A 14,351-nucleotide genomic window follows, 5' to 3' on the forward strand; every position below is an offset into this window, starting at 1 on the left:
TCGGATACGGACGTCCCGTAAGGACGTCGGATGTCCTCGGACGTGCGGGCGATGGGCGGGCGGACGTCCGCCATTGTGGCGTGGGTCGGACGTCCGGGTCGAAGGTCCGGTATTTATTTTTTTTTTAAAACTCTATATATACGGCTCGTTGAACTTCATTTCATTCGCACCACTTGTGTTAACAAGTTTCTCTCTTCTTTTACTACAAATTTCGTTTCTACTTAATGGAGAACGACAGGAACTCCCCCGCCACGAGCGAGTCGCAGACTCCGACGTTTCCCGCCGAACTGGAGGGAAACTCTAGCGGAAATGCGACAACGGTTCCGGCAATGTCAGGGATGGGTGGAATGGGATGAGTGGGATGATGTCCCCTTACTGCAATATGTACAATTGGATGGGTGTGATGGGTGGTATGGGTGGTATGATGCCCAGGGCAGCGGAGATGGGGGGCATGACCCCAAATATGATGGGGATGGGTGGGATGATGCCGGGGATGATGGCGGGGATGATGCAGACCATGCCTGGGGAGGGGGTGGCAGGGGTCCTGAACCACTAGCGGACGATGTCTATCCGCCGGTTATCGATATGTTGTCTACTGATACCCCCTCCAGTTTTGTTTCGGAGACTTAGTTCATCGGCGTGGAAACTTTCTCTTTTGAGGAGTTGGGGCTATCTCCAGTCAGGGATACTCCCGATGATGTGGGGACAGCGGCAAGGGGCAGGGGCAAGGGCAAGGGGAAAGCCACGGGCTCTTCCTCGCGAACGGTGGCTGAGGAGGAGGATGATGAGGAGACGGGAAAGAGGATGGTCTGGAGCGTGTGGGAAAACGCCGTGCTTTCGAAGGCTTGGGTTTCAATAGTCGAGGATCCCTATGTCGGTGCTAACCAGCATATTGACAGACTGTGGCATCGCGTCGCTGAAGCCTACCTCACACACAAACCGGCTGGGGCGAAGTGTCGCGTTCCCGAACAATGCCGGAAACAGTGGGAGCGGTTGAGGCCTAAGCTTAGTCGATTTGCCGGCCTCTACCAAAACAATCTCCGCCAGGCAACCAGCGGTATGTCCGAGGAGGATGTGAAGAACCGTGCCTTGGCGCAGTACCCCGACAAATCCTTGAAGTTCAAAGATTTCGACCAGTGGGAGGCCAATCTCGTGGTGAAGGATTCCCAAAAGTTTTGTGGGGGTGTCGAATCGGGCTGGCAGAAGCGGACGAAGATCAACGCTTCCGGTGAATACATCAGCAGTGCTGGTTCGTACGAGCTCCTAGAAGCCGAGGAAGTGTCCCCGCTACCTCAATCAGACTCCCGCTGGCGTCGTCGCCCGATTGGGCAAAAGGCTGCGCAACGGAAGGCTAGGGGAAGCAGCAGCGGTAGCGGGTCGTTCAAGGTCCAATCGGATGCCCCTGCTCCCCCAGAAGAGTACGATCGTCTTGCCCGCGCGCAGATAATGACTAGTTTGGTCCGGACCATGCATAGGTGGCATAGCACGACAGATCCTGTGTATAAAAGGATGTTGAAGGATGTCATCGATGGATGTCGGCGCGATTTGGGGATGCCACCCATTGGAGATGATGGCGCCGAGATTAGCGGCGGGGACGACGGGGGCGGCACGGGCGACGAGGACAACGCGGAGTGAGCCGAGTCTAAATTTTCCCGTATTATGTTATTTTTATTATGTAATTTTTTTCTTTTTTATTATGTAATTTTTTTTTATGTAATTTTTTTAATGAAGCATTTGCAATTTTTCCATATTCCGTGTCAAAATTATAATTCCGTTACGTTTATAAATAATTGTGACTTTTTTATTGCGGGAAGTCCTAGTGGGAAGGGCGATGGGAAGGACGGATTGTGAAGGGGGTGTCCTAGTGACGTGGCAGGAGGTGTTTTTGGGAAGTCCTAGTGGATGTACGAATGAGACATCCGTGCATTGGAGATGCTCTAATAAAATGGATATAGAGTTTTAGATATCTAAACACTCTTGTTAATTTCAATAATTTGAAACGTTACTTGATTTTTGTGATTATGAAAGAATTGAAGAAGCTCAAAACACAAGGACATTTTTATGAACCAAGTTTAAAATATTCACGCCAAAGCGATAGGAAGAGTTGATTTAATCTGCATATCTTCTTCACTCCTTCAATGGCCGATTGATAAGCTTGCAATTCTTCCGCTAAACTCGTCTCCACCACTCCTCAAACGCATTCAATTTCAACATATCCCTCATGCTTATCCTCCAACCATGTTTCACCGCTCTTCCGCCAAACAAATTCCTCCCCTTCCGACGCGCCAAACCGCCTCATCATGCCGGATTTTATTCCGGTCTACTCTCACCTGTCACACGGCTGAGGATCAAGACTCCCCACTCCCAACTCGAAACGGACGGTTTTGCTGGCCGAGATGATGAAGAAGCCATCGATGTTTCTTGGGCTGGAGGCGGGTTTGGGGGTCGCCAAGGCGAAGATAATGATTACGATAAAGACCCTGAGTTCGCCGAGATTATGGGCTCCTGCCTCGATGACCCGGATAAAGCTAAGTCCAAGGTCATTTTTCTCCCTCGAAATTTTGGAATTAGAATTGGGGTTCATTTAATTGAATTTCAGCTTAATTTTGTTTTAGTTTTCCTTATGTATGGTGTATGTAATTGTATGATATTGGAAAGATGGAGGAGAGGTTGAGGAAGAAAAGGAACAAAATACTGCACACGAAAACTGGCTCAGCAAGCCCAATGAAGGTGCATTTTAACAAGTAAGTGGACTTGCATTTGTATACCAAGTTTGAAAGCAACTTGCTCATCAGTCATGACTGATACTGTAGTAGTACAATTTTCTGTATTGTGTACTAGCTTAGCCTATCCAGACAGTTGAAACTCGAGATGATAATATCCAGCCATTGATTCATCCTAATCCGGTCTAAATCTTGAAGAGCTCATCTCCAATTGACTTTAAATAAAGGAAAAACTTAGTTGATTCAGATATATCTGAGGTACTTGTTTGGATATTCAGTTGGCATGATTGTTGACTTTGAGCATTATAGATGCATATGTCGGCTGATTGTTGGCCACGTTATTTAGAGATTCTGTTCGCTTGACCTATACTAGTTTGCATTATCTTCACTTTGGGTTTTGATTCAGTAGGAATTTGGTTTGCATTACTTACACACTAATTTTATTACTTGGGGCACACATCAAGGTATCTTAATCCCAGTGAATATCAGGATAACGTATGATGGGGATGGGAGGCACTTGTTTTCATAGTTATACATACTAAATGATATGGCAGACATTGCTAAATATGAGTAAAAGATGTAAGTTGCAAATATCTCATTCTGATGTCTCGCAATCATAATATGAATATACTACTCCATACTCACAGTTTTGTTTGGAGAAACCTTGCACCAAAAGTAACAGTATTACCGCCTTCTTGTTGTCAATATATAAAAAGTCTAAGATCACCTTTCAAGAACATTGTTTAAGTGACCCATTTCCTGGATCATGTGGCCAGATTTGATTTCTCAAATTCGTATATATGGTTGGAATTCTACAATGCACCACTTGAGCAAGATATTTCATTGATCAGCGATGTGAGTTTCTATCACCCAATTCCTTTAATTTAGGCACTTAATCCAAGTTATTTATTCTTGAATGAACTTGTATTCAGACCATTCGATCATGGCACATTGTTGGACGTCTTGGTGGGTGCAACTCTATGAATATGCAGGTAAAGATCCTTCAACACACATTTCTTTACATCTAGCGTTAATAAACATTGGAGAATTGCAGAACCACAGATGCCTATTCCTATAATCAGTTGATTTCTTGCTCTGTTTTTTACAGCTATCACAAGCTCCTTTGGACATGAGACCAAGTTATGATGCTATTCAAGGAGCAAATGTGAGTCCAACCACATTTTACAACATAGGCGACCTTGAGGTCCAGCATAACTTAGCTCGAATATGGTAAAGTATTTGATCTTATAAATTATTTAGGGGTTAGAATGTGTCTCTGAAAAGATCCAATACAATGTATTTTGGCTTATTTAGTATTTACTGACAGGGTTGATATTGGCACCGTGGAACCATTGCTCTTGGATATTTTGATTAATGCTCTAACACAATTAAGCTCTGAGTAAGACACAAATCTCTCTCTTTTCTTTTCAGTCTTGCTCTACAAATATCACTGGAAAACAGCTGATAAATTGCTTCATAGTATTTTCGTCTCTGACCAGTTTGACTTGAATGCACAGTTATGTCGGGATTAAACAGGTGATGTTTGGTGGATCTGAATTTGAGGGATGGGAGGAAAACTTGAAATCTGAAGATGTAGGATACAATGTTCACAAGATCTAGAAAAATCGGTACCTATCTTTTAGTTTTTCTGTTAGATTTTATATTTAACTGCCTACATTGTATAGTATAGTTCATGATTTTAAGCCTAACTCTCTTACATTATTATCCAGTTTTGCCGCTTTGGCATTTCAACAGAGCTCAGCTGGGATTTCAAATAGCTTTAGGGAAATTTTGTCATGTTTCATGTATAAGAATGTAACTGAATGTCTTTGTATCAGTGCCTATAATAGTGATGAATTAAGACATTAAGTATTGTTTTTCTTCTCTAAAAAAGAAATTGATCACCTAGACGTTCAAACAAGAGTGCCAATCACATAATGGAAGTGGTATTTTACTACTTCCGTTCGCAATAAATAGATTTGTTTTTACATTTTGGCACCAAAATTAATTATTATTATTATTATTATTATTATTATTATTATATTATTATTATTAAGTATTTCTCCATGGAAAATCTCATTTTTCACAAAAAATAAGTCTTTAACTGCTTTTTCTCTATCTTTTAGTTATATTACATTATAGTATTGATAAAATGCAAACTCATATATGTACAAACTTCAACTATGATCTAGACCGATAAAAAATATCAAAAGATGACAAAATAATAGCAACAGAAACTGTCAACACAGTGTCAACAGTTGACACTGTGTTAACATTTTCTGTTGCTACTACTTTGTCATCTGTTGACATTTTCTGTCACTGACGAAGTCACTATGGGACAACTGTTGACACTGTGTTGACATTTTCTGTTGCTACTACTTTGTCATCTGTTGACATTTTCTGTCACTGACGAAGTCACTATGGGGCCTGGGTGGCCAATGGCCCCCCAGCTAATGACGTATATATGCTATTATTAAGATAAAGTTTGTGATTACAACCGTTGGTTTCAGCCAAGGTTTGGCCTTGCTTAGAGCGTCCACTATGGGTAGGACGCGGCTATAGCCGCGTCTGGGGACGGTGGGCGGGCGGCTATAGTGGGGAAGGTGGGCGGACAACTTTTGGGGGCTATTGGGGCGGCGGACGCGGCTGTGAAAATGTAGAATTTTGTATTTGAAATTTGGGGGCTATTGGAGGTGTCCACTATAGTGGCGGAAATAGAATTTTGGGGCTGTGGACAACAAAATTGGGGCTATGGACAAAAACTGGGGCAGGGCTATTGGGCTTGTCCGCCTTATAGTGGATACCCTTACTCTAGTTCGACTCCTACAGCAGCGCCCCCCCCCACACCAAATCCCTTCTTTTTTTTATCCTTTGTTTAGTTTTCATACATTTTTATGCACCCAAGTCCCAAGTTCAACTCCCCTTGAGCCTAAAATTCAATTAATTTTTTCTTGCTTTGTTTTCTTACTCTTTTATGTCCGGGAGTTATTTTATGTTCCCACAGTTCCAATTCATTCAACGTACAAATCAAAAAAAAATTCTTACACTTTCACTTCTAAGAAATTGTTTTATACTAGTATTTTCTTATATTTTTAAGTTTCCAAGTTCAAATCCATCAGCCTATAAATCAAAAAAGAATTCCTTATTTTACTATAAATCAAAAAAGAATTCCTTATTTTATTTTCTTACACTTTTATGTCCAATAGTTTTACTCCCACTGCTATTTTATTTTCATATATCTGACTTTTAGTCTTATATTATAATTACTTCGCACCTTATTTTCTAATTATAACAGACATATATATTTCTAGTTTCTATTATGCATTTTCTATTTTTTTCCTCTCATTATTCATCTACTATATCTTTTGCAATTTCCCTTTGCTCATGCTACAAAAATTTTCAATGATGCCGACACTAAAAAATGCCTAAACTTTGGGCCTCCCAATATAAAATTTCTGGCTTCGTCACTGTTTTCTGTTGCTACTACTTTGTCATCTGTTGACATTTTCTAACGGTTTGGATCATAATTTGGAGTTTGTACAACATTTAGAATTTGCATTTGATTACATTTCTATTACTTGTAACTTTCACCAATGTTTTATTTTGTTAAGTATTTCATATATTGATGCACTTTCTAGCTTCAACATGCCACCGCACGTATACTATAACATGAACCAAACGAATCTATATTGACTGGGATTTACTCTACATAATACTACCAAATATTCATTCTCTTATCATACATAAATAACACACAAAGATAAAAGAAAAATAAATAGAACTACTATACATTGTTAGCTTGAATTGGTTGACAAAGACATGAATTATCTATGACTATGAATTGATATTAGCTCAAAGTGCTTGACATAAATTATCTATGATTACGCATAATTTATTATCTAGGACATTTTAACATCATAATAAAATCATTCTTACCTATAATACTTATATTAGAAATACTTTTGTCTAGGGATGTCAATGCAGCTCATAGCCCGTGGGCAGACCCGAATAACCCGTCAAATTTATAGGGTTAGGGTAGAAAATTTCTAGCCCGATAAAATTACAACCCGATTAGCCAGCACCCGATCAAGTCGCAACCTGTTAGGGTCAGACCTGAAAACCCGATAAATTTTCTATTGTTCTATTTGTTTGACTCATAATTGGACAATTTCATTGATTATTTTTATAATATAGATAACTAAAAAAATAACATTCAATTTTATATTAAATATATAAATTATATATTAAAATTTTATTAATATAATAATATATAAATAAATTAGAAACTTCTAATTCATTAACAAATATTTAAATTTGTAAAACATGTTCTAAAACATGCTTTAAAATATTTAAATTTATGTTTTATTTTACACAAATCTCAAATATTAGTATTTGATCATGTTTGTGTTTGAGTTTAAGTGTATATCTCAAATTTATCATAATTAAATATTTATATTTTATAAATATAACTAATTTTTCGTCATTATTTATCGGATTGATCGCATGTTAATTTTATCGGTAGCAACCCGATTAACCCGCTGGGCCAGCCCGAAACCCGAGCGTTTAGGGTTAGGGTTGAACTTTTATAGCCCGAAAAAATCTCAACCCGATTAGCCCGTAACCCGAGTAGGGTTGGCCCGAAACCCGATGGGCCGACCCGATTGACATCCATACTTTTGTCTACCATTTTGAATAAAAATATTTGTATAATTGCCAAGTCACTCTTTTATTCTACAATTTTGTATACTCGTGAAAATTTGAACATAATAAAATAATCACCCCTTCATTAAACTTATAGCCTTAGGAGTAGTAAAAATGGAAACTTTTGATTACTATGACTGAATCAATATATGTATAATTGATCGAATTTTGGTATTGTTTAGGCCTGTCAAAATGGATATTGGGTATTGGATACTCGATATCCAAACCCGAAAAAGTTGGATAATTGGATATCTGAAATCCGATTTTTCAGGTATCGGATCGGCATCGGGTAGTGCGAATTTTGGATGATCGGGTATCTGGTTACCCAATATCCAATCGGGTATACCCGAATTATCCGATTTATTTTTTTAAAATTAATAAATTATATTTTCATTATAATTAAATGTAATTTAATTTCTTAATTACATGTGGATGGATGAAAGATGTTAATATGTCAATTTCTTATTGTGGATGGATGAAAGATGTAATATAATTTAATTTAATTTCTTATTGTGGATGGATGAAAGATGAAAAATGTAATTTAATTTTTTAATTATATGTGGATGGATGAACGATGTTAATATGTAATTTAATTTCTTAATGTAATTTATTTTCTTATTGTGGATGGATGAAAGATGTTACTAATATGTTACTACAACTTATGAACTTTGTATTTCTCAAAATCTGTAGTTATTTTTCTCTTAAATTCGAACTACTACAAAAGTTTTGTATGTCTAAAAGTTTGTAGTTATTTTCTCTTGAATACTACTTCAACTTTGTATTAAATACGAACTAAATAATATTAAATAAATTGTAAAACTTTGTAGTTAATTTAAAAAAAAAATTAAAATTACAATCGGGACCGGATACCCAATTTTTCGAGACAGGATACCTGAGTCGGGTATCCGGGTACCCGAAATAAAATTCGGGTTGGGTATCAGGTATTGAATTTTAGGGATTTTGGGATCGGGTACCCGAAAATTTCGGATCGAGTATGCACGTGTATTGTTACTTGTGGACTCTAGTGACAGAAGCCGACTAAAAATACCTTACTACTATTATTATTGATTTTTACTCCACATAATGTTATTTTAAGTTTTTGATTTTATGAATAAACTCCGCCATAGAATAGATCGACTCAGTTCCCGTTCTTCTTTTCCGGTGCACTCGCTCTATATCTACGACACACAAGGAAGGACGCGGTGGGAAGGAAGCAGCCCTAGCCTTTGTCCGGACGATCATTCCGTTGGCATCTCGCATTCACGACCACGTTTGATTGTCCTATAAAAATATATGAATTTTTCATTTCTGTCCGTCTCATAAAAATATGGGCATTTCCATTTTATGGAAAACTGCCCGAACTCATTACCATATATATAGTACTCCCTCCGTCCGCCATTAGGAGTCCCGGTTTACTATTTTAGTATGTCCGTCATTAGGAGTCCCGGTTCACTTTTACTATAAATGATAGGTACACATCACTTTCAACTAACTCATTCCACTCACATTCTATTATAAAATTAATATATAAAAATGAGCCTCATATTCCACTATCTTTTCTCACCCACTTTCCTTTATATTTCTTAAAACCCGTGCCGAACTCAAATGAGACTCCTAATGACGGATGGATGGAGTACTACTTTATATCACTATGACCACCATTACAACTTATTATACACTAATAATAATGTGAGTGTCACTATTCACTAAAACTACTTTAACCACCCTTCATCTCTTCCCTCTTACTTTACCAATTATACATTAATTCCCGTGTCATTTTAAACGCCTATATTTTTTATGGGACGGAGGGAGTATATTATGTCATATGTTATAAAAAGCCTTGTAATGATTAATATAGTAACGTTTAATTAGCAAAATATTGTTAACTGTTAAATGTCATTCCAATAGAGTATGATTTAGTTGTGCCATCCAACGACCAGTAGCAGTCTAGCGGGTCTAGTATTTTAAGTTTGGAGGTACGGCTTTGTGCAATGACGTCTTAATAAACGATTTTTAATTCGGAGTACACAGTTAAATAATTTTGTACACACAAAAAATAAAAATAATACTACTAAAATCTATACATGAGTGATTCACTAGTCATTTCTAAAATCAAAACAAAATTTGAAAAATTTAATCTCCAAGGCAAAACAATACATAAGAAATATAGATATTCAACATAAAGTGTTTTTCTTATTATTTTTTTTAATTTATTCAAGTAGGTTGTGGGCTTTTTAAAGTTAATGGAAGAGCTAGTAAGAACCAATTCATTCACTAGCAAGGAGAATTAGTAAATTATTTTGTAACATTAAAATATGGATGTATAATTGTACCCCTTGTTCAATGCTCCATCCAACGACCCACACTAATACTACTAATATTCATTTATAAACACCAAAACTAAGCGGAAAGCAACACTACCATATAATATATATAATATCAGTTATCACAACAGAGCTTGCAAAGTGGAGTAGTTTTCACATGGAAATTAAACATGCCAACAATTAGAAAAAGACAGCTAGTGCATAGTTACATAATAATTTGCAAAGCATCAAACAACAATTTATTTAAAAACTTATTCCAACATATTAAGATGCTAAGTGTTTCAGTTACGGCGACAGACAGTGATCCCATCACTGCAATGTAGTACTTGTTAAACTCTATCAAAGCCTTCCTCGAAGCCAGCTTGCTCTCCGGAACCGAACCCTCATCCATTGCCACCGTCCCTGCCCAAATGGTGTTATCGTAAACAGCTACACCTCCCGGCTTCAGAAGCTCCAACACTCTCTCGTGCTAATTTGCATAGTTCCTTTTTTACAAATGCAAAATCAAACGTCCCCTTATTCTCTGGCTGCATCCGTTAGCATTGCCATTGTCTCTTACTACTAAAAAAGGAAAATAACTACTCGTAATTACATATACATCTTTAAGTAGCTGATCAAGAACCGGAAGAGCCTCAGATTCTCTGAAGTTGATCTTGTGCGTCACCCCTGCCTTGTCGATGATAGGTAATCCTATCTCATACCAGCTACGGTTCACGTCTATGGCTGTGATCTACACCACACATTCTTAATAAATTAACAAATATGGAGTTATAGCCAAAAAAAAAGTAGTCCTAATTAACAACCTTTCCATCGTCTGGAATTGCGAGGGCAGTTTGAAGAAGGGAATATCCAGTAAACACTCCAATTTCAATCATCTTTTTCGCTTTGATTGTCGTTAGAAGCAAGTCCATAAACTGTCCCACATCAGGTGATGTACCCATCACAGCCCTTTGAGTGAAAAAAAGAAGATAATATTCATCATGCAATAATGAGATGAACAAACTAATTAATTGATTTCATGTCAACAACAATTAATACTAACAGTAGAATGTCTCTCTTTGTAGTTGTAACAGTCCAAATCATAGTTTATACGAAGAAAATATATTACCTCGGATGAGTTGATGTGATAGCTCTGAGCTCCTTGAGACACTGGTGTTCTCGTGGATACACACTAGTATCCATTATATACTTTGAAAATTAAACAAACAAACAAAACATAATTAGTTTTAGTGGTAACATACAAAATAAACATTAGTATTTTAGTAGTGATAGATTAAAAGTATGCATACATTGTATAACTCTGCGGTTTGCAACACGCCCTTTTCTGTAGAACTATTATTGATCACAGTTTTGTTTTCCATGACTCCTCACAAGGGAAGGGAGTCTCTTTCTGCTAGGCTTGTTCTCACTTCTAAGATGAGTAACTCATTGTTTTAATATTTATAGCTGGCAATAAAATTAATATTCCATTTTATATTATACTTGTACGATTTAATAAAATGTTATTATTGCAAAAGATGCATGCAATCGCAGCAAAAAAGAATACCAACCGACAATGGTAGAGCATTGTAAAAGAATACAATAGTTTTGAATAATTCTACAATAGTTTTGAATAATTGTACTATTGTAGTGTTGGGAAATAAACACAGACAATCACGAATATGAAAGAGAATGAACACAAGAAATTGTTGACCCAGTTCGATACAATGTGTATCTACGTCTGGGGGCGATGCCAAGCCAGGGATTTCACTATATAATATCAGAATAAGCATAATTTAACAATGAGGGAGCACCTCTATTTATAAGCAACTAGAGAGCCTTAAGTCTAGTCAAACTAGGAAACATATATCACAAGGAAAAAATACTTCAAGGAAACAAATCCTAAACATGGTAGGAGATAAATTAGGCTCCATAATTAACAATCTCCCACTTGGAGACTAACAACTCCTAAATAACCATTTCCTCGTGATCTCATCCCTTTATCCGCTTAGCATCGCCTAACCTTCTCTTCAAGTTCCAAGGCCAATTGAAGCTATGCATAGCTTCAATTTCTCTAAGGTCAAACATGTCTGCAGGATTCTCACTTCCAAGTATCTTCACAAGTTGCAGGATTTTCATCTCCACTAGGTGTCGGATGTAATGATACTTCAACTCCACATGCTTTGTCCTAGAATGAACGCTGGATTCTTCGCCAAGAAAATAGCACTCTAACTATCACTGTAGAGTATGCTACTCTTTTCTCCTTCCCAAGTTCATCTAAGAAACTCTGCAACCACACCATCTCCTTGCTTGCCTCTGTCGCAGCTACATATTCAGCCTCCGTAGTAGACAAAGCAACGGTCTTCTGCAACTTAGAAGTCCATGAAATAGCAGTACCACCATAAGTAAATACATACCCGGTTGTGCTTCTTCTCCCATCAAGATCATTGGACGCCAAGTCTGCATCCACATAACCTGCCAGCTCGACATTCTTGCCATTGAAACATAAGACACTTTCTGTAGTACCTCTCAAATATCGAAGGATCCATTTAACTGCTTCCCAATGTTGCTTTCCCGGATCACCCATGAACCGGCTCACTACTCCCACTGCTTGTGCAATATCAGGCCTCGTACACACCATTGCATACATAATACTGCCAATTGCTAAAGCATAAGGAATTTTCTTCATTTCAGCACGTTCTTCTTTTGTACTTGGCGACTCCTTCTTTGACAGCTTAAAGTGACTGCCTAAAGGCACACTTACTGGCTTCGAATTATCCATGTTGAATCTTTCCAAAACCTTACCAATGTAAGCAGCTTGCGAAAGATACAATTTTCCTGCCGCCTTGTCACGCTCGATTCTCATGCCCAAAATTTGATTAGCCTCTCCAAGATCTTTCATGGAGAATCGTTCAGACAATTGCCTTTTCAACTTATCCATCTCCTTTTGATCACCTCCTGCGATCAACATATCATCAACATATAATAACAGGATAAGATAGCTCTTGTCAACCTCTTGTAGTAACAACATTAGTCAGCGTAGCATCTTTTATAGCCAATCTCCATCATGAATCCATCAAACTTCTTGTACCACTGCTTTGGAGCTTGCTTTAAACCATACAAGCTCTTCTTCAACTTGCACACAAGATTTTCCATTCCTTTTACTATGAATCCTTCAGGCTGTGTCATGTACAACTCATCCTCCAAATCACCATGAAGGAATGTCGTCTTTACATCCATCCGATGTAGCAATAGATTTTCTGCAACTACTATACTCAACACTAAACGAATAGTAGTTAGCTTCACAACAGGAGTGAACACATCTGTATAATCAATACCGTATCGTTGCTCAAATCCCTTGGCAACCAGCCAAGCCTTGTAGCGCTTGCTACCATCAGCTTCACATTTGATTCGATAGACCCACTTGCAATGCAATGCCTTTTTCCCTTTAGGAAGTTCTACAAGCTCCCATGTGCCATTCAGGAGAAGAGAGGCAAACTCATCATCCATAGCAATTTCCACCTTCGTTTATCAGGGCCTTCTCCTGCCTCTACATAACACTCGGGCTCACCACCATCAGTAGGTAACAAATAGAAATTAGAGGGCGAGTACCTATCAGGTGCACGTCGCTCTCTAGTCAATTTAGGCAGCAGAATAGTCGGTGGTGGAGTGCTTGGTTCTTCTTCAAGTACCTCTTCAGCATTCTGACTCTCTTTGCTCCCACTCGAGTTTGAGATGTCTAGCTTGACCACTTGTGGCTCAGAACTGCTGGGACTCGACGCCTCCAATCTATCCTTATACAATACTTGTTCATTGAAAATGACTTCTCTACTGCGAATAACCTTACGGTTGTGCTCATCCCAGAGTCTATAACCGAACACATCGCCTTCATAACCAATGAACGTACACTTAATAGATTTAGCATCCAACTTGCTTCTCTCAACGGAACTAACATGAGCATAAGCAACACAATCAAAGATGCGTAGGAAAGATAGATTTACCTCTTTTCCTGTCCAAACCTCCTCGGGTATCCGAAACTCCAAGGGAACTGATGGACCTCTATTAATTAGGAATGCAGCTGTGTTGACTGCATCTGCCCAAAAACTCTTTGGCAATCCACTTTTCCATCTCATGCATCTTGCTCGCTCGTTCAACGTTCTGTTCATGCACTCTGCGATTCCTTTCTGCTGTGGAGTTCCTTTCACAGTTTTCTCCATGCGGATTCCATTCTCGGCGCAGTACTCCTTGAAATTTGCAAGTTCATATTCTCCTCCATTATCGGATCTTAGACACTTCACCTTCAGCCCGGTTTCAGTTTCAACAAGGGCTTTCCACTTCCTAAAAGTGTCAAACGCATCGGATTTACTCTTCATAAAATAAACCCATAGCTTTCGAGTAGAGTCGTCGATGAAAGTCATATAATATTCAGAGCCTCCTAGGGACTTCACCGGTGCTGGTCCCCATAGATCCGTGTGGACAATCTCCAACTTCTGTGTCTTCAATTTTCTGCCTCCTCTTGAGAAACTCACCATTTTCTGTTTCCCAAACACGCAATCCTCGCACAGGACAACTTCAACAGTTTTCAGGCCAGGCAGTAAACCTCTTGAGCACATTATCTTCATCC

At 38.4% G+C, this 14,351-nt stretch overlaps 1 protein-coding gene and 1 pseudogene across 1 annotated transcript; one reads left to right on the forward strand and one right to left on the reverse strand.

The window, feature by feature from the left end:
- Nucleotides 1-2,031: 2,031 nt before the first annotated feature.
- Nucleotides 2,032-4,592, forward strand: LOC121802033. Its single transcript, XM_042201571.1, has 8 exons — nt 2,032-2,539; nt 2,659-2,744; nt 3,500-3,578; nt 3,656-3,715; nt 3,832-3,953; nt 4,051-4,122; nt 4,241-4,351; nt 4,454-4,592. Exons 1-7 carry the CDS (start codon nt 2,222-2,224, stop codon nt 4,341-4,343), a joined length of 840 nt encoding a protein of 279 aa, XP_042057505.1. The 5' UTR covers nt 2,032-2,221; the 3' UTR covers nt 4,344-4,351; nt 4,454-4,592.
- Nucleotides 4,593-9,953: 5,361 nt separating this feature from the next.
- Nucleotides 9,954-11,109, reverse strand: LOC121803863 (annotated as a pseudogene).
- Between the last annotated feature and the right edge of the window lie 3,242 nt (nt 11,110-14,351).

The sequence above is a fragment of the Salvia splendens genome, chromosome 5 (assembly GCF_004379255.2).
Source record: "Salvia splendens isolate huo1 chromosome 5, SspV2, whole genome shotgun sequence".
Taxonomy (NCBI): domain Eukaryota; kingdom Viridiplantae; phylum Streptophyta; class Magnoliopsida; order Lamiales; family Lamiaceae; genus Salvia; species Salvia splendens.

What these genes read in the sequence shown, in the direction of transcription:
- LOC121802033 (XM_042201571.1), top strand. Translation starts at nt 2,222, where the DNA reads ATGCTTATCCTCCAACCATGTTTCACCGCTCTTCCGCCAAACAAATTC. An exon ending in GCAACTCTATGAATATGCAG is followed by an intron (nt 3,716 to 3,831) that starts GTAAAGATCCTT and finishes TGTTTTTTACAG; the next exon opens with CTATCACAAGCTCCTTTGGA. An exon ending in CTAACACAATTAAGCTCTGA is followed by an intron (nt 4,123 to 4,240) that starts GTAAGACACAAA and finishes TTGAATGCACAG; the next exon opens with TTATGTCGGGATTAAACAGG.